This window comes from Pimephales promelas, chromosome 5 (genome assembly GCF_988280905.1).
Source record: "Pimephales promelas chromosome 5, fPimPro1.hap1.1, whole genome shotgun sequence".
NCBI lineage: Eukaryota > Metazoa > Chordata > Actinopteri > Cypriniformes > Leuciscidae > Pimephales > Pimephales promelas.
Window position 1 is genome coordinate 24,087,816 of NC_142773.1, and position 20,201 is coordinate 24,108,016.

General features: G+C 36.7%; 3 protein-coding genes and 1 non-coding gene across 11 annotated transcripts; 2 read left to right on the forward strand and 2 right to left on the reverse strand.

The window, feature by feature from the left end:
• The first annotated feature begins 40 nt into the window (after window positions 1–40).
• On the forward strand, window positions 41–7,027 carry LOC120465149 (protein lifeguard 1). Its single transcript, XM_039654778.2, has 7 exons — window positions 41–147; window positions 1,669–1,880; window positions 2,033–2,112; window positions 2,212–2,412; window positions 3,856–3,984; window positions 4,444–4,587; window positions 4,706–7,027. The coding sequence occupies exons 2-7, from the start codon at window positions 1,670–1,672 to the stop codon at window positions 4,856–4,858; spliced, it is 918 nt and encodes a 305-aa protein (XP_039510712.1). The 5' UTR covers window positions 41–147; window position 1,669; the 3' UTR covers window positions 4,859–7,027.
• A 928-nt stretch (window positions 7,028–7,955) lies between these two features.
• Window positions 7,956–15,765, reverse strand: parp2 (poly (ADP-ribose) polymerase 2). Of its 7 annotated transcripts, none has more exons than XM_089131156.1 (18): window positions 15,500–15,765; window positions 14,715–14,803; window positions 14,259–14,459; window positions 14,006–14,176; window positions 13,678–13,748; window positions 13,453–13,503; window positions 13,005–13,101; window positions 12,833–12,908; window positions 12,649–12,751; window positions 12,398–12,548; window positions 12,173–12,311; window positions 11,176–11,239; window positions 9,974–10,108; window positions 9,723–9,850; window positions 9,487–9,586; window positions 9,212–9,310; window positions 8,491–8,615; window positions 7,956–8,398 (listed from the first exon to the last, which is right to left on the reverse strand). In XM_089131156.1, the coding sequence occupies exons 1-18, from the start codon at window positions 15,637–15,639 to the stop codon at window positions 8,239–8,241; spliced, it is 2,100 nt and encodes a 699-aa protein (XP_088987282.1). In that variant the 5' UTR covers window positions 15,640–15,765; the 3' UTR covers window positions 7,956–8,238. The 7 variants fall into 7 exon arrangements, with proteins under 7 accessions (XP_088987282.1, XP_088987281.1, XP_088987284.1 ...); XM_089131155.1 differs by having other exon boundaries at window positions 13,678–13,751; XM_089131158.1 differs by lacking the exon at window positions 15,500–15,765 and adding an exon at window positions 15,059–15,196 and having other exon boundaries at window positions 13,678–13,751; window positions 14,715–14,800.
• On the forward strand, window positions 15,232–20,086 carry mettl17 (methyltransferase like 17). Of its 2 annotated transcripts, none has more exons than XM_039654683.2 (14): window positions 15,232–15,373; window positions 16,526–16,664; window positions 16,807–16,956; window positions 17,027–17,114; window positions 17,206–17,287; window positions 17,369–17,442; window positions 17,758–17,852; window positions 17,936–18,006; window positions 18,102–18,209; window positions 18,577–18,645; window positions 18,795–18,845; window positions 18,949–19,041; window positions 19,217–19,416; window positions 19,558–20,086. In XM_039654683.2, the coding sequence occupies exons 1-14, from the start codon at window positions 15,296–15,298 to the stop codon at window positions 19,649–19,651; spliced, it is 1,392 nt and encodes a 463-aa protein (XP_039510617.2). In that variant the 5' UTR covers window positions 15,232–15,295; the 3' UTR covers window positions 19,652–20,086. The 2 variants fall into 2 exon arrangements, with proteins under 2 accessions (XP_039510617.2, XP_039510619.2); XM_039654685.2 differs by lacking the exon at window positions 15,232–15,373 and adding an exon at window positions 15,802–15,824.
• On the reverse strand, window positions 15,450–15,756 carry LOC148981437 (Nuclear RNase P). The gene has a single exon (XR_016168746.1).
• Window positions 20,087–20,201: the final 115 nt, after the last annotated feature.

Sequence of the window (20,201 nt, forward strand, 5' to 3'; positions counted from 1 at the left end):
TTCACAGCAGATTTTCCACACAGGGTTTTTTGTAAATTATGTAATTGGAGGATGTGCAACCTACTTCAGCCTGTGTGAAACAGGTGAAGCATTAAACCTCAGAGCTCACAGTGCTCAGGCTTCAAACAAGGCAACGCTAAGGAGAAGGTAAGCTTTTACCTGTTTTTTTTTTTTTTTTTTCTTATATAATAATATAGAATATTTGAATGGGTTAATGTCAATGCAGAAATTAATTGTTCTAGAGACAAAAAAATTACTATTCTGTAAAGTAAAACCTGATTTAATTAAAATCTGTAGGCTCTTTAAAATAAAGTGACAACATCAACTGAAATACAAATGAGAAAAAAAGCTAGCTTTTAACAGTGAATATGCACTCAATGGCTCAAATGTCTACTCAGCTTTTAGACAATAAATTGAGGATTTGGCCCATTTGTAAACCACTCAGCATTTCCAATTGAAATGAACTGCAATACTACTGATTTAGGTGAAATCAGCATGCTAAAGCATTCTCTGTACAATCACCTAATGAAAAAGCTTTTGGAAAAAAAAAAACGAAATGAAGTGATTTTTTTTTAACATTTTCTCATCTCGTCTTTTCTTAACTAAAAGAGTTAATTAAAAAGAATAATAAAGCATAAATATATTAGTTTTTAGTGGAAATGTTAATATAGGCTATAATTTTAAAATTAAATAATATATTGTATTTCTGCAGTGTGATTTATTTTTCAACAGCTTTTAAAAAATGATCTATAGTCTCTCAATATAAATATAATAATGATACATTTACTTTTTTTTGTAATTCAAGTTTTTATTCTTTTCATCTAGTTACTATTTTTACTTTTGCAGACATGTTTCATATGCTAACAGTTCTCAACTCTTGCCGAGATCAACATGCCTGCAGTTATATCCAGCCTTGATCAAATTCACCTGCCTATAATTTTCTAGTGTTTTAACAAATACTGTTTAAAATTGTTGTAGTTAAGGAAATTATTTTAAAAAAATTACTATTTCCTCTCATGTGTCCCCCATCTAAAAAAAGTGCCAAATTTCACACACTCTTTTACTGTTTCAATGTATTTCTAAATCGGCTGTTGGCATATCAAATAGGCTATTCATTCATATATTACATTATTCTGCAACATTTTGTAGTAATTAAATTATTGTTTATTAAACTGTTGTAGTAACTTAATATCACATTTTTTAATCATGCTGATTTTTTGAGGAGAAAAACTGAAATGGCACTCTTCGTGTGATATTGATTAACTACATAAAATGATATAAATATTTTGTAACCCGCACATCTTGAATTTTGTGATCATTCACATGCCTTCATAAAAACGTTCATTTGCATGCATTCCATATAGAATCTTTTTCCTGGTTACAAAGAACCCTAAAGGGTTCTTATTGAACCCTTAAAAATGGTTCTGTATAGAACCTTTTAGGGGTTCCAAATACGTTGCGCTGATAGAACCTTTGGAACCTTTTCTTCTAAGAGTGTATAACAAACCACATAATAACAAACAAACACTGCAGACACCACTATTTCCTGTACACTGATGCTTTTTCTTATCCTTCTATGGTTGCACGTAGACACTTAAAATTCATGTTAAAAACAATTTCCTGTTGTAACAATCTGACGATACAATCTCATCTAACCACCTTGTTTAGGATGACGGACGTAGAGAACCAAAACTTTCAGAGTGACCCTAGCCATGCAACGACAGCACCAATGTATCCTCCCCCTCCATACATGCCCCCTCCTTATCCTACGGGCCCTGTAATGTACCCCCAACCTGTTCCTGCACAAATTGGCTTTATCCCACCTGATCTGCCACCGGAAGAGGCAGGCGTCAGCAAAACAGCAGACCCAAACCCGGCAGGTACTCCACTGTTTGCAATATCCATAACATTTCATTTATTATAAAGACAAAATCAAACAATCTGAGGAACGTTTGACATATTTTACAGGACGATAGCCATCTAATGACATGTAAAGTATCACAAGAATAATGTTTTTCCTTCTTTAATACAGATGTATCCCCACCTGAGGAACATCAGCCGTTCATGTCATCATTTGAGGATGACACCATTAGGAAAGCGTTTATCAGAAAGGTGAGAATCTCTTGTCGTTTGCCAGCTACAGTAAATGTATTGATTGTTCTGAACAGTGGCCCTGATTGTTATTTTCAATATCTCTTTCCACCCGCACAGGTGTTCAGTGTGGTAACGATTCAGTTACTAGTAACTTTCACTGTAGTCTGTGTGTTCACCTTCTCAAAAACGGTCAAGACTGCAGTTCAGGGTAACATCTGGGTGTACCTCAGTTCATACATTATCTTTGCAGTGGTGTCCATGTGTCTTGCCGTGTGCTCCACATTCAGTCGCACACATCCTTGGAACCTGTTGGGACTGGTGAGTGTCTGTGTATGAATACACAGTTGCACTTCATTTTACATACGTACTTACAGTGTACTTACCTAAGAAAGTACTAGGTAATTACATGGGTTGAGGTTAGGTTCAGGGTTAGTACCAGTTATGGCAATTACGTACATATGTACATGGGGAACAGGACTATAAAATAATGCTACAAATGTCTTTATGCGTTGTATTACACGTAGAACATTACCGCAACCCAGAAAAGTCACCTACAGTTAGAAGACGAAGAACGACATGTTATTAATATTATGCATATTTTGAAATAAATGTCAAATATACTGTTTCTAAATAGCCTAATGAACATCTTCAAATCAATAGTTTAATATTTCTACAGTATTTTTAATTAAATTATGGCATTCTCAATGCTTCATGGGATTGTACCTTTGTATTTTTGCCTGATACTTTTTTGTTCAAATCAATGAAAATGTTGCAATTCTCCTTGTTCTGGTTGATTTGGTTCATGGCTCTATGCTTCTCTTGATTCTTCTCCATTTTCCGTGTAAAGGGTTTCAGTGAACTATTAACCAAGTTGGTTCCTCTTGAATCTTCCCTAAAATGAAGTACTTAAAAACATTCTAGAATATATAGGTTTACCCAAGACAAAACCTCCTTCTCTAAAGTCAACCATTAGTTATTTTACCAACTTCCTCTGTATCAAGTTCAGTAGGCTACATTTAGGCTAAATATAAAAGTTTATGTGAGCAATGAGCAGTTATATACAGTCGGCCTGTCATTATCTCAAAATAAGCATTATCTTGCTTATTATGCCTGCTTGCCAAATAAACATATTTACATAAATTTAAGAATTTCCGCCAGATTCACAACAGTTGAATTGCTTTCACTTTCGTTCTACTTGATCCTATTAATAAATCAAGATTACTGTAAATGAGAGAGCACGTACTTGTCACGATTCAAAAGGAGAGGGAGAACTCAAATGCAGTATAAGGATTTATTTAACAAAAGAAAACAAAACACAAAGTAAAAACCCACAAGGGGGGAAAAACATAATTAAAGAAACATGAACAACACTGAATACTCAAAACACCACCAACTAGGAACACACAGACCAAACCAGGAAACATCTGACAATGAACCGACAAAGACTGCAAACAAAAGTAGGCTTATAAAGGGAACAAATCAAGAGGGAACAGGTGGAACAACTCAAACATCAATCAGGTAACGAGGGGGAGGGATCAGACAATGACACGAGCACATGGCCCAAAATGACAAAACACCCATGTGCAACACAAGACAGAACAGGCATGTGACAGTACTATTTTGCTTAAACACTCATATTTTGTCCGGACGTCATAATGTTTAATTGTTTTTTTAGTTTTTCGTGTGGTTTCAGTTGGTTCTACAACTTGTAATAAACAAAACATTAATAAAGAAAATAATTTGTCCTTGTATTGCCTGCAGTCAGTGGTCACACTGAGTCTGTCCTACATGGTGGGAACTGTAGCCTCCTATCACAACACAGATGCTGTGGTGATCGCTTTAGGGTCGACTTTGGTCATCTCATTCACCATCATCATCTTTTCTGCCCAGGTATTTTCAGTTTCTCTGTAAATCAGGGGTTTTCAAACTGGGGTCCGGGGGCCCCAAAGGGATGCTAAGTTGAAAAGTTTAATGAAAAACAAGTCAAAAATGTAAATGGATAGCCTAAATGAATGAGTATGTAATAATGTAACAATAGATTTTAAATATTTTCAAATTGATTACAAATTTTTCACTGAATTAATTGTCTTTATGAAAATATAGTTGCCTTTAAATGTTTATCATATTTTGGGGTCTGTGGCACTTAAAAGAATGAAAACCCGTGCTGTAAATTACACTAATCTGACGTAAGATCGTTTGATTAAAAATGCATTTAAAACCTCAAATCTTCTATAAAATGCATTATTTTATAGAAAACCCTGCAAAAAACAAGTTCATGTTCATTATATAGTTGCTCTGCCTTGCTTTCTTTTCCAGTTCAGTCATTCTGATTTGCTGTGATTCTTTCAGACCCGTTTGGACTTCACCGTTTGTAACGGCATTCTGCTCATACTGGCCGTCGACTTCCTCATGTTTGGATTCTTCAGCATCTTTTTCTACTCCCGTGTTCTGCAGATTCTTTACGGATCTCTGGGAGCCCTTCTTTACGCTTTGGTAAGGCATAATCAATATTCTGTAATACTGATCGCAAGTCTAAAACTATATGTAAGTGCTTAAGAATGACATCAGTTCCTTCTCACTGTTACGATGTTTCTCTTTCACTCTCCTGTAGTTCCTGGCAGTGGACTGTCAGTTGGTGATGGGGAGGGAAAAATACAGCCTTAGTCCTGAAGAGTACGTCTTTGCTGCCTTAATTCTCTACCTGGATATCATTATGATATTCCTCTACATACTTATGATTATGGGCGGAGGCTCCAAAAATTAAAACCACACATGCACACCTTGTGGCACTCAAAGTCTGCACATGCCTGGATGAAATTTAACCTTTCGACCTCAAATATTCTCATGTTACGTGTCTGTTTTGCCGTCTTTACTATTCATTGATCTTGCTACTTGTATCTGGTTGTTTCATTTATTCAAGTTTCACTTTCGTTTTCTTTTCGTTTTCAGCAGATAATCTTTTTGTTTCCATTTGTTGATCATAACTTTTTTTAAGTCTGCTAAATGACATGAAGACTTCTACTATGGTGACAAACACCCTAATGATGTGAATCATGAAATACTTTAACATTTATATGCCCCTGTAATAATATGACTGCTTTCTTATTTATGCTTTTTTATGAAATCAATAAAGTGTGTTTCCTTTTGTCAACAACATCAAAAAAAGTTTAACATGCACGTTTAAAGGAAAATATGCTCAAATCTTTTAGCCTACACATATTGCATTTAAATCCAATACATGTTATTTTGATTGTCAATAATAATATACTATTCCTCTAGCATTAACAAACTTTTTCTAATCAGTAATGAGTTTAAAAGTTAGATATACACTGTCGGTGTAAGAAAACACACTCTAGGTATTTTGAATAATTAATTATTTCACGACAGCTAAAAAAAAAAAAAAAAGTATCTCTGCCATTCCCAGATCCTCTTCTGTGGCCTCATAGGATAGTAAAGTGTCCATCGTATGCTCACTCTAGAATCTCAACAGAAGTAGACGTCATCCGGGTACTTTTTGCCTACTCATTTATGAGTATACTTCTTTTGTCACATACTGTTTTTTTTATGTGAAGAGAATATCGTTAATCTCCTGACAAGGTCACATATTAAGGTCTGGGTAAATTAGATGCAAACAATCAGTTCTCATAATGTATAGACCATTTCACAAGATGTAAACAACACTGGTCCAGAAGCACTTCCTGTTTCAGTTTTTTAACACTACAGAAAAGCTGGGATAAAATACAACCAACAGAACGTTTAAAACTGAATCAAAAAGTTAAACAAACATATTTAAGATGTTTTCTTTACTTGTGAAATAAAGAAAACAGTTACAAACTGAAACAGGAAGTGTTTCTGGACCAGTGTTGTTTACATCTTGTGAAATGGTCTATAGAAATCAGGAGAAATGGGCAGGAATAAAGATCTGAGCGACTTTGACTAGGGCTAAATTGTTATGGCAAGGCGACTGGCCCAGAGTATCTCTGAAATGTTAAGGCGAATGGGTTGCCCCCGGTCAGCAGAATTTGTCAACAGTGGTCTGAGAAGGGACAACCCCCAAACTGGCGACAGTTAGACAAGCCAGTGGAGGGGGTGTGATGCTCTGGGCATACCTAAACATAATCACCTACCTAAACATTGTTGCAGACCCAGGTACACCCCTTCATGACAAGGGTGCTCCCTAGTGGAAGTGGCCTCTTTCAGCCGGATAATGCACTCTGCCACACTGCACACATTGTTCTGGTATGGTTTGAGAAACATCTTGAAGAGTTCAATGTGTTGCCCTGCGCTTGAAAATCCCTAGATCTCAATCCAGTTGAGTATCTGTGGGATGTGCTGGACCAACAAGTTCAATCCACGGCAACTCCACCTCGCAAACTGTCAGGATGTGAAGGATCTGCTGCTAATGTCTGGGTGCCAGATACCACGGGACACCTTCAGGGGGGTCTTGTAGAGTCCATGCACTGTTTTGGCAGCACATAGAGGACCAACAGCATTTCAGGATGGTCATAATGTTTTGTTATCTGTATGTATTGATTAAGTCCTTGATATATACGTACTGTATCTTCGTTTTACATTCAATACCATTAATAAGTTGAATGTAACTGACTCTCTGTCTTGCCATAGTGTGAAAAAGAGATAACATGGAATTAGTTTTGCGTTAAGAAGTGTAACGTGCCTTTGCTGTTGTGGACCCTAAACCTAGAGGACCCTAGACCCTTGCTTTTAATGCTCCTTGATGATTATTGTGTATTTGACTTCTGTTAGTATTTTGATTTTCTTTTGCAATTTAGATTGAAAATTGTCTCTGATTGTATTTGTGAAATTAGTTTTCTACTGCTTTTGCTTGTATATATTTTATCCGATGTTGTAAAGCACATTTGTTGGCTGCTGCTGATTCAATGGCGCTATATAAATAAACCAAACTTGAAACTTGGTTGGGCAGGGTAATATTCATTGTAGAAGAGGGTGTAGCCACCTTTCCCTCATGTCTTTCAAAATATTTGTACTTTTATTTCTTCCACTGAACACAAAAGAAAGATTCTAAAGAATCTTTACACAGTCTGCCAGTTTACAGTTCCATGTGTGTCAAGTTTCAAACAAAGAGAAGGGAAGATAACTTCAATTATAGTCTGTTCCTCACAAAAAGCCTTCATATGACTTGAAATTTAGGTCACAAATCAGATGGACTATACTTCCATAATGATTTTATGGTGTTTTTGTCCTTTTTGGAGCTTAAAAAAAAGAGTTGTATAAAAAACTGCTTCTAAACAAGTCTACATCTGGAGAAAGTTATCCGTTAGCATTATCATTCATCTCAATGTCCAGCTCAGTCAGATATGAAACTATCTAAAGCCTGTGTAAAACAAAGGTGAGGCTTTAAACAGAATACTCCAAAAAAATATTTAGACGTGTTCACTTGTTCATCTAATACTGAATCTGTGACCAACAGCCAGTTTTTTCCACATTAAATAGTGCATCCTGGTGCTTAAATGTCCAAGCAACAAATTATTGACATTTGCTTAATTGTAATCCACTCATTTTCTATATCAAATGCATTGGTTTACACTACTCCAACATTTAAGCAGGTTTGAATCTATTATAGTTTTTACCCTTTTCTATTAATCTGACTTTCTCTATCTAAAAATCCTGTCAATTGCTCATACAACCATTCTTATGCAAATTAAAGTGAAAGCGATATTTACATAATATCAGTTTACACAGATTCAATACCCATGAATGAGGCCCACTCAAATCAGCATACACAAACACAAAGCATGATATTTAAAGACTTACAATGTAAATACTAAATTTATGATAATCTTTCCCATCTTACATGAATCAAACATAAAATCACCACAGTATAATCAGTAGAAAAAGTATTTAATTATTATTTATTTCTATTAATAAGTACAATATTCCATTTATGTTAATAGAAATGACCCATTTCCATTTCAGGTTGCAACTGGAGATAAAACAGACATTAACAGAACAATATACCTTTTTTTTTTTTTTTTTTTTTAGGATTTTTGAGAGTCTATTCAAATGTATGAAATATGAGCTACATACTGTATAACTATTGGGTAGGTCCTTCATCTCAGACTGAAAAAAATGTCAGTGCGCTTAATGTAAAGAATCCCCTCGGCCTCACCACAGCGAAGAGAAGTTAAACTGAACTCGGAGGAGGTACCTCATCCGTACTTGAGCAGGGTTATAAACAATGTACTCGTTATAAAGGAGAGAGTAACCTCCTTTCTGCCCCACCCCAGTCTTAACTGAGGGCCCCATGGGTACACTCATACCATCCCTGGGAGAGAACAAGAAAAAATATTCAGTACAGCAAATATGACTCAAAAAACATTTAAAATATAAAGTGGAAAAATTTAAATGTTATCTCACAATGCAACATAGTTATTAGGGTCAGGTGCAGTCTGCCCCAGGCCTTTTGTGCTATGTTTCCCAGAAGGAAGTTGGTCAGCACTGTAATCCGCATCCAAAAGCTCTTTACTATCCCCAAGCGCAACCTGTGGTGGCGAAAAGTGAACAAAATAAGGCATCTCTGAAATTAATTATCCAGCACTTAAATCGATTTGAATCATTTTTAGCTTTTACATCTTTAAAATAATTGTAAATAATAATCACTTTTTAAAACCAGTATTACTTACTCAAATAAACGCTGTTCTTTCATAACTTTCTATTCAACAAGCACCGCAACACATTGACTCAAACACATTTCATTACAACATTTGAGGGGGAGTTCAAATGTAAATTTTCAGCAAGGTCCTTTGTTCACTCGAGGAATGGTAGTTCTTCAACCAGTTTTTCCAGTCTTACACTAACAAACAACTCTTGCTTGTATACTTTTATGTACTGTATGTTATTTTTTTGTTCTTCCTTGGCGCTCGCCATCTTTGCAGTATTTTGCTTTGCTTCATCTATGATATAGAGCCATCCACTCTTGCATTGCGTGTTTGTGCGTTTTGGGGCAATGAAGGAGCAATGAAGGGATGGGTGTGTTTGTTTGGGTTGATTTCAAATATCAACCGTGATTCTTAGAAATCACTTCACCTTTAAGCAAATGGGAGCAGATTTTTTTTTTAGATAGATACAAAAAACCAACCTCACTCAGCAGCAAGAGTCCCTGGTTGTTCTTCTGATTGGCAAAGCAGTAATTGGCACTTTTAGATGACATGTCAGCAAAATAGATCCCCTTACCAAACTAGAAGAGGAGAAAAAAAAAAAGAAGAACCATAAGCTATGTTTTTATCCACACATTTTTAATCGAATGGAAAATTCCATATGGAAACTCGTTAAAATTAGATTGAATTTCATGAATATCGACTCAAATGAAATGCGTTCGGTCTATTTGTGTGATTCAGTATTTGTTCGTCTCACCATGTATCCGGTTACGGGAGCCTCTGGAGGGGCCACTCGCAGCCCCTGACTCAGGATCCCCACCCAGTTCGTCAGACGAGACCCATGCCACAGGAGCATCCTATATCCACACACAAAAACAACTTCTACTATCTGAAACACGTGGTAAAGTTGTCTTAATCTATTAAAATGGGATGAGTCACACACTACATAGAGCATTAAGTGATAAAGTGTAATTGAGGAAAGTGGTTTGGTACTTGTTTTCTAGATCAGATTTGAAGTTGTCCTTCTCGCCCTCTCTCTCCACAGCAAAGACGTCCAGAATAGTCATTGTGTAGTCAGTATGGGTGGGTGCATGAGTGGACTGAAGATACTTCTCTATTATCTACACAAAGACAGACAGTTTGTGTTTTGGGATGTGCAAAATTACATATTTTGAAATCGACTAGTCAAGTTTTTAACATCCACCATGCAAGCTATTAAAAAAGGTAAGCCCCATGTACTGTACCTTGTATTCATTGCAGTGAGAATCCAGTGGCTCCAGACGACACTGTAGAGAGCGATAATGTCTGTCCAATGGATGCTCATCAGTCTGAACACTAGACTGAACCATTTTTACTGCTATCTGAATGTCACTTAGAGCCTAAAAGACAGAAAACAATGACAGAATTTTCTTTTTTGTGTGTGAATGATTACTTATTGTCTGTAAAATTTGACTATAAACAGAATTCTATAAGAATACGGTGATACACACTCACCTAAAGGATTATTAGGAACACCATACTAATACTGTGTTTGACCCACTTTCGCCTTCAGAACTTCCTTAATTCTATGTGGCATTTAAATGATGCCCAATTGGCACTAAAGGGCCTAAAGTTTGCCAAGAAAACATCCCCCTCACCATTACACCACCACCACCAGCCTGCACAGTGGTAACAAGGCATGATGGATCCATGTTCTCGTTCTGTTTACGCCAAATTCTGACTCTACCATCTGAAAGTCTCAACAGAAATCGAGACTCATCAGACCAGGCAACATTTTTCCAGTCTTCAACTGTCCAATTTTGGTGAGCTCTTGCAAATTGTAGCCTCTTTTTCCTATTAGTAGTGTAGATGAGTGGTACCCGGGGTGGGGTCTTCTGCTGTTGTAGCCCATCCGCCTCAAGGTTGTGCGTGTTGTGGCTTCACGAATGCTTTGCTGCATACCTCGGTTGTAACGAGTGGTTATTTCAGTCAAAGTTGCTCTTCTATCAGCTTGAATCGGTCGGCCCATTCTCCTCTGACCTCTAGCCTCAACAAGGCATTTTCACCCACAGGACTGCCACATTCTGGATGTTTTTCCCTTTTCACACCATTCTTTGTAAATCCTAGAAATGGTTGTGCGTGAAAATCCCAGTAACTGAGCAGATTGTGAAGACCAGTCCATCTGGCACCAACAACCATGCCACGCTTGAAATTGCTTAAATCACCTTTCTTTCCCATTCTGACATTCAGTTTGGAGTTCAGGAGATTGTCTTGACCAGGACCACACCCCTAAATGCATTGAAGCAACTGCCATGTGATTGGTTGATTACATTTGCATTAATGGGAAATTGAACAAGTGTTCCTAATAATCCCTTAAGTGAGTGTATAAAAATTGCCAAATCACTTCTACACATTCAGCATCAACAATGCTTTCCCTATAAGGCGAGCAGCGATTAAAATGTCACACCTCAAGCAAAGCGATTTTCTCTTTTAACTCATCCTCTGAGCGTATTATGGGTGGTGTCTTCAACCTAAATGAGGATAGAGTAGTCAGGAACCACAAAAATACACACAGGTAACAGGTAAATGTAAAATCTGCATCATTAAGCATTGTATACTACTGTTCAAATGTTTAGGTCGGTAAGAAATTAGGTCGGTTATTTTAAAACTGTGGAATATTATTACATTTAAAAGAACTGTTTTCTTTTATTTTAAATGTATTCCTCCGATGGCAAAGCAGCAATTAAGTCCCTGATATACTTCAATCAAAAATCAAAGAACGAACTGCTGTGACATCATTTCGAACAAAATCAGGCCGAAACAAAGTTCGCTTCGGTTCGAAACAGCTTGCCAAAACGAACTATCCGGAAAAGTTTGCTACAGCATGTAAACACCTTCGTACTACCATTGGTCCATGGCAATTACATAATAGGTAGGTTTGTGCTGAGTCTCCTCCTTCTTTCACGTGGAAATCTTATTCAATTTATTTCTCCTGTTCAGTCTGTGGAGGTCAGACATCCACGAGTAAAAACATGAAAACATTGGAGAGCAGCTTTATAGTAGAAAATAAAGTTGTATTTTGATGAAATGACATTGCTATATTGCTGCTACCGTATTCCGAACTTCGTTTTAACCCTAACCAAAGAACGAAGAAGAGGTGAAGAGAATATCGGGGCCTTTACTCCAGTCTTCAGTGTCACACAATCTATCAGAAATCATACTAGAAATATTTCTTATTATTATCAATATCAATGCTAGAAACAGTTGTGCTGCTTAATTTTTTTTTAAGATTCTCAGAATATAAAGTTCAAAAGAACAGCCTTTTTTGTACTTGAAATAGAAAACATTTGTAACATTATAAAGTACTTGCTGTCACTTTTGAACAAATTAATCCATCCTTGCTGAATAAAAGTATTAACAAAATTTGTAATCGAACGGACCCCAAATTTTTGAACGCAACTTACCCAAAGTCATGGGGGATTCGAGTGTAAAATTGGTTGCATGCATCCAAGAGTTCTTTATGACTATTCTTCCTCTTTAAACATTCTTCAATTTTCTTCAAGGAGGCGTAGCCAGCTTTTATTTGCTCTGTAGTTAGTTTTCCTTTAGGGAGAATTAAAATCAATTAATTCAATTTGTTTCATTTGCAATCTTCATGCATATTTTTAACTGCACACACACACACACACCAAGCGGAGCTTTTTTGGTATCAAACTTCATCTCAAGCACATACTCCTCCATGGCTTTGAGGTCACATATAAGCTCTAGTAGAGACTGGACCTTGCAGTTTAGTTGGCAGGGCTTTTGAAATGGGGAGGATACCACAGCTATGTCCTTCTCCTGGTGAAAGGAAAAAATAGGTCTTAATAAGGCTATAAAAAAAGATTGAAACATAAATGCAATATAGAACAATGGATTGGGCACAAAAGTGTCTTTATACCTTGTCTTCAGTGCTGTAGTCAACAAACAGCATGTCATATTTTCCGGCAACTTTCTCAAAATGTGCTCGATGTTCCCACTCATTTTTGGTCTTGTCTAAGAATCTGCAGATTATATGCCGATTCATCCACTCATATCGTATATAGGAAATAACATTGAAGATATTAAGTAAAAGATAAACTTACTTCTTTTTGAAGGTGTCTTTGGCCTGAGCTAGATTCCCCCCACAGTTAACTAAGCTGTTCTGTCCTACTTTACCAACTAAAGAGAAAAACAACAAGAACATGGATAATAATAAAACATCATGATAACAAAGGTCAGCCTGGTAAAGACCATCTGAGGTGTTTCTGCACATACCTCGTCCCCACCGCATCCAAACACTGTAGGCTTTTCCACTGTCATCCTGAAGAAGCTGGATCAGGTAATATTTGTTATTGTTGAACTGAAGATTAGTCTGTAACGCAAGGGTAAAATTAAAATATATGTCAAACAATGTAAAAAAAAAAAAACTATCATGGTTCCCACAAAAATATTATGCAGAACAATGATTTCTGAAGGATCATGTGACACTAAAGACTGAAGAAATGACACTGAAAATTCAGCTTTGCATCACAGTAATAAATCGAAAAATCTGAATCAAAATAGAAAGCAGTTATTTTAAATTGTAATAAGATTTCCTAATATTAGTTTTACTGTATTTTTGATCTAATACATGTAGCCTTGGTTAGTATAACTAAGAGATTTCTTTCAAAAACACAAAAAAACAACAACTTTTGAACAGTAATGTAACATCTTCAATATTCACCTGATTCAGCATAACGTCATATACATCGGCACCCTCGTTGTAGACATGGGCCTGTGAATAACCAAAGAAAATAAATCTAATCAAAAGAATGCATTAAAAGCAAACAAAGCCTGTCCTGAGGAAAAGGGAAGATTTTAAAGGCGATTATGCAACAGTTAGTAAAATACTATACAGAAATTTAATTATGGCATCTAATAATTAGCAGGTGAAGTGGATTTACATTACCGTTCCAATTTTAGCCTTGCATTCCGGATCAACCGGGGCTTTTCCCTTCATAACCACCGTCTTTACAACCTCTTCTTAAAAACAGGAGGAAAAAAACAACAACAGGTAAAATCAATCTGAAAAGTCAATTAAGTAACATAATGTGATGCATTCGTGTGGATTTTTTTTTTTAGGACAGGGCATATTTTATTTTAATTGAAAGAGTTGTGGAAGATGTCTTCCTTTAAAAGGAGATTGAAGGATAGGGGTTGAAAATAAATTAAGAGGAAATGGTAACATCAGAACAAAATGAAAGTTGGGGAAAGTTAATTTATTAGGGAAGCATCACCTTCACATTCTTCTTTTACAACAGGCTTGGCTTTGTTCACCCTTTGACTCCTCCCTTCTTTACGTCTCTTGGAAACAGGTTGCTCCTCTTCCTCCTCTTTCTCTTCTTTAATTGGAGGTACAGCTGCAGCTCCATTATTACCATTCAAAGCATCCCCTTCATTCAGATCTTCTGCAATACAGCAAATACTGCTATTAGTTTTCTGTGCCAGATACTGATACAAAAAACCTGAAGCTAATACACACAGCCATACCTGACTTCACTTTCTGAAGGCGTATTTTTCGTTTGTACTTGGTGACAGTGTTAGTTTGAGTCATTTTCACAAGATCCACTTCATAACCAGGTCCAAGTGACAGTGACACTGACTTTTCTCCAGCCTGTTTTGCTGTATCCAGCTGGACACAGACAGCTGGAGGATACGGTTCCCAATTATCGTCCCCCTTCCACTGCCAAACTGGAAAAAATAAAAACTTGTTTTCAGATATTCACTCTTTTGTGAAATATGAAAATCTAAGCCTAAACCAGTTTCAAACCTATACAGATAAGTTAGTCATTTAGAGATTAAATTCAATCAAATTGGTGTGGCTATGCTAACGCACTTGAATGGGTGGGCAATGTGTGTTACTTCAATGCATGACTCACAGACTTGAATTGCTGATTGTGAAACTTTGAGCTGTTTTCCCAAAGTGAATTCATAACGTTAAGTTACCTGTCTTCGTCTCTGACGATTCACTGCCTGAATCGGACACAGACTTGCCCCGGCAACTCCTTGTTCGTCGCATGCTATCAATAAAACTGCTAAAATGAGAGGAAACGTTGTCAGCAATGGTTCACGTAAATTATCAGTATGAGGTCAACACAATTATTCAGATAGGAGGTGGTGTAATATGAGTCTCTGTATTCACTTCCTCATCATCTAACTACGTTAACGTTACATGGGACACACACGAGACAATTTAAGATAAACGTTTGAACAAAACATACTTTAAAGTGACAATTTCCTCTTGCTAAAATTTAAATAATCACAAGATTGAAATGGTTTTCAACACCAACCTGAGAGAATTTGATTGGCGCCAAAATACCTCGGAGTCGGGGGCTGGACCTGTGTTGTCTAGGAACGAATTGTTCACTGTTTCTTTCTACACGGATTTATTTTGAAGTCGGGTTGCCGACGACCACATGAGCTCGAGACTGAGCATACCGACCGGTGTTAACATAGAGTTACTGTAAACAGCGTTAAATTAATTCAGTATCTAATTTGTTGTTATGTGTAGTAATTTTGAATAAAACATGTTTTTACTGGGCAGCCGAATGTATGTTACATGTTCAAGATGCCATTTTGCTTTATGTTTGAGACGAGCGCAACGGGTGAGTTAATCCGTCATATATCTTAATACTTAAGTTACAGAATACCTAAGAATAAAATATATTAATCAGCAAAAGAGCGGAGGGAGAGTAGTCTGAATTGGGTTCTAGCAGCTTGTGCTAACTCACACATTGAACTCATTCGCCAGCCGCGAGTGTTTCCAAGTCAGCGGGGGTCGCATCAGTTGATTTGCATTAATTTGCGCATTTATCAACATCTCGTGCGAGAACACCGCGCTGTGACCTGTGTTTTCTGTGCGCTCGCTCATCTATTCAGATGATGTCCTGCAAGGACAGCGTTTGGCTCTTGTCTCAGACCTTCCCCGAGGTGATTGGACGAGTGACGAGCACTCAGTATGTGACCTCTACAGTGAGCTTCCTGCCGCTGCGAATCTAAACGTGTATGTTGCTTCGTATATAGAAGATCCAGGTATAGCTATTCGTTTAAACAATGGTAAGGGTGTAATAATTTTTAAATGTTTTTTTTTCTTATCCGACTAAAATAGTTTCTTGAGAAAAGTATTTTTTTGTTGACGAAACGACGAAACGTTTTGTTTGAACGAGTAAATCTTAGTAAAACAAAAGATGGAGAATATGTTAATTGCTGCGCAGTGATTGGTTAAACTGGTGACTGGTCCTGTATGTGGCCTTTGAGGTATGTGTGTGAGGTATACACACACTAAAAAATACACACATAAAGGATGAAAGTATAAAGGATACATATCCTGACGGAGGCTGTGTAGCCGACTGATTTAGCCCAATTAATTAAAAGCTTTTTACTTTCACCACGCAAGTGGCTTGGATCTTTATAATTTGATGTTTACCTCCAGTTTATCCAGTGAGCACCAGTCTTATCTATGTAAAGACGCCTGTGTAGCACTCTCTGTTTTTGTTGTTTTGTAAAATCTTAAAACTATTTTATTACAGCAAGTTCCCAAGGAAACATTTCTCACTTTCATTTAGTTTAACTCAATGTACTAAAATTTATTCAAACTGAAACAATATGGACTTTTAGGCATTCTTTAGAAAAACAAACAAACCTAATAGTATCTCAATGATACCAAAATGCTGCCTTCCCCTCCAACCAGCTGCTAAGTACTTAAATGTACAATACATAGCATTTACATTCCTTTTTCCTATTTTTTTTTTTCTAAGTGTCAGAGTTCTGCAGCCCCTCTGGAACAGGCCGACTTCTTGAAAGGTGCTCCTCATCGAAAGCACCCCGGTGTAACAAACCTCAAAACAGTGCGCCTACCGGAGCAACTGCAGGTAGCAGCACAATCCGTCTTACAAAGTAAGTAAACATTGATATATCAGTCTATATTTTTTAGTGTATTGAGCATTCAATCATTCTGTGTTCTGAAATGCACATATCAATCACATGTCGCTATAGTTGTGTGTGTAATTGCTCTTAAATGGCTTTATTTGATATTTAGGGGCAGATGTAAAAAGTCTAACTGAAAGGGCACATAAGCTGTCCAACTTCCTTTGGAGCCGGAAGCGAGCAACAGAAACCTCACAACTCAGGGAGAAAGCCATCCTTCTTGAGAGGTCCCTTTTGGAGCAAGAGGGGGATATCCATAAAGGTGAGTTACAGATGTGATAGACTGTACACTGAAGACTGTAAATAAAACAGTTATTAAATATTTCCTTCAGATGGCAATGACCACAAACTAGAGGCTCGAATAAAAAACAGAGTATTATCTGAACTGAGAAGAACAACATACCACAGGACTCCCCTAAGGTACAAACACATAATCTGTATTCAACATTTCTCATAGAATGGACTGTGAGGTTTTGTATGTTTTATTGGATAACTCAGGATTTATTTTAAGGTATAATGAAGATCTTGGGTTGGTGTATATGGCTGCTAGACTAGCAGGTGGCTATGCTGCTGTCCTCAGAGCATTAAATGAGGTATACTATTCAATGCACATTTTAGCAGTATTTTCATTGCATTTTTTCTGTCGTAAACTGTCTTTCTGATATACATCTCAGATTAAGAAGAGAGAGCCTTTATTTGTACCACATTCTCTAATGGACTTTGGATCAGGACTCGGAACAGGTACATGGTGAGTATGATTTAGATATTCATGTTTTAACATTCTAAAGTGAAAAGAACATTGGGGTCTTAAAATAGGAGTGATTTATTGTGGGATTTATTAACTTGCTTTGAAAGATGCATGTTTTAATTGTATATCGATTAGTGAATTGATATATTTGATTCAGTAGATACTATGTACATGTACTTATTATAGCAATTACAATAACTCTACTAGAAAGTTACTAAACCTACCCCTAAACCTAACCTTAACCCATGCAGTTACGTTATGTTACAAGTAACACGTACTGTAAAATAAAGTGTAACCTTTTATTCTTTCACTCAGGGCATCGCACGCACTCTGGGGAGACTCTCTGAAGGAGTATGTTTGTGTAGACAGCTCTGGAGACATGAACACCTTGGCAGAACAACTTCTTAGAGGTAAGGTCATTCAGTCGAACTTTTAAGCACAGTGTTATATAAACAGATTTACAGAAAAAAAAGTGTCTGTTTGTACCAAACAGGGGGCAGTGAGATGGATCACTCAGCAATCCAGCAAGTATATTTCCGCCAGTTCCTCCCTGTTTCTCCTAAGGTATCTTCAGCTGACATCCTTAATTGAATTTATTTGCCCAAATGATACATTGCTTTTACACAACTGAATAAAACAACTGTATTTCCTTTCCACAGGTGCAGTTTGATCTTGTGGTAGCCGCTTTCTCTTTGTCAGAACTGGCCAATCTCGATGAGCGACTGAATGTTATTTTCACACTTTGGAGAAAAACCAACTCCTACCTTGTGAGTGATGGTGCTCGATTTGTTCTTATTGATTAAACTAATGTAATAAATTATAGAACTGTGACATTGAATATAGTTTTTTTTACTGTTGTGCAGTGTCGTTAACTAAAACTACGAAAAATATTTTTGTTAATCGAAATGTAGTACTACAATTACTAAAACTAAAAGTGAAATAAAAATAAAAATAAATCAAAGCTAAATGAAAAAAATGACAAAACCACACAATTACTAGAATTATAATGAAAACTGAAAATATAAAAATAAGAGCTAATTCAAAATATTAATAAATACTTTAAATAAATATTGCTACAATAACACTGCTATCTAAACAGAGTTTTTCTAATGCACTTCTTGATATTTTGTACAGGTATTGGTGGAGAATGGAACCAAGGATGGCCATCAAATCTTAATGGAGGCCAGAGACGCTATACTTAATGTACGATCTAAGTTTTTTTTGCTGTATGTCAAATTGCTAAAATATGTCTTTCTGTTTGGTAGTGATAGAACTGCATCTTTCAGAAATCTTCAGAAATACCAGAAAGTGTCTGATGTAATTTCTCTCAAACTTTTGCTGTCTAACTATAGAGAGAAGAGGAGGTACAGCATGACTTGAGGAGACCATCTATATTTGCTCCTGTAGGTTGGAATATCATTGAAACCTTCCTTATTTGTCCCATTATTATGATATACTCATATACTGTGGCTGTCAATATCTACTGCTGGGTTTCATTTTGAACAGTGCACTCATGAGCTGCCTTGTCCCAAGATGATCAAGCGACCTGTAGTACCTTGTAACTTCACTCAGTTCTACTATTCTTTGCCCTTATCTCGGGTAAGTTCAAAACTGTGTTCAAGCAGTTGACTTTCGAATTGTGAGATTTGTCTTCAATGACTGAATTTTTGTTCTGTAGATGTTTTCATAAGATGTTGTATTTAATTATTGGTTGTATATTCCAATATATTGTATATTTCTCTCCCTATCTCTCTTTATGAATCAATCATTACAGAGCCAAGAGAGGCAGCAGGAGAAGTTCAGTTTCCTGATTATATCCAGGTCCGATGGACAGAAGGCTCAGGAGACTGAGCAGTGGGACATGGCCAGACTGATCGCACAAGTCCGTCGCCGACCCAGACATGTTCAGTGTCAGCTGTGCTGCGCCAATGGAGAACTCAAACAACTCGCTGTTACAGCCCGTCATCATGGAAAGTATGTAATGCTTTCATTTAATAGATCTCTTCTTGCATTTTCAGTGAACGACCTCCTCCTATACTACTACCTCTATTACGTTATGCAGGTAGAAATCATACAGGTTGTTTTAACAATGTTTTTTGTTGTCCGTTTTAACAGGGACATGTACAGATGTGCTCGTAACAGTGACTGGGGAGATCTGCTGCCAATATTTCATGCAGAAGATTCCACTGAAAATGATGAGACTCAATGAGGCTACTACAATAATCTGTTAATGCAGTGTTTGTGGATTACAGTCTGATTTTTGTAATGTTTCTTTCCAAATACACTAGTTGATCAATGCAACCTAATTGTGATTTGCTAATGCAATGAACCCATGCTCACTATTCACCAGTATCAAAGCCCAAAATCCAAATTGAAGTCAGCATAATTGAAGCTGCGATAGTTCTTCCCTACTGTGACATATTGAAGTGAACAAACAGCTTCTGACCAAGAAGGGTGGGACTTGGTTTTGTCCATTGGTAATTGATTGGAAGGTTGTGTTTGCTAATGCGGTGATGATCTCATGACAGGTTGTCCCACCCTTTCACCAGTAAAACACATCATCAGAGAAAAGAAGAGACATTGTTGCAATAGGGAAGGAAAGTCATTTTGATTAAAAATTATGAGGGCACATAAAAAAAATAAACATGCATGTGCATATTTATAACAAATACTGCAATATTCCATAAAAATAAGAAAATTTCCATTTTGATTTCATGGTCAATAAAGTTATACATAATTCCCCTCAAGGCAGAGCTAAC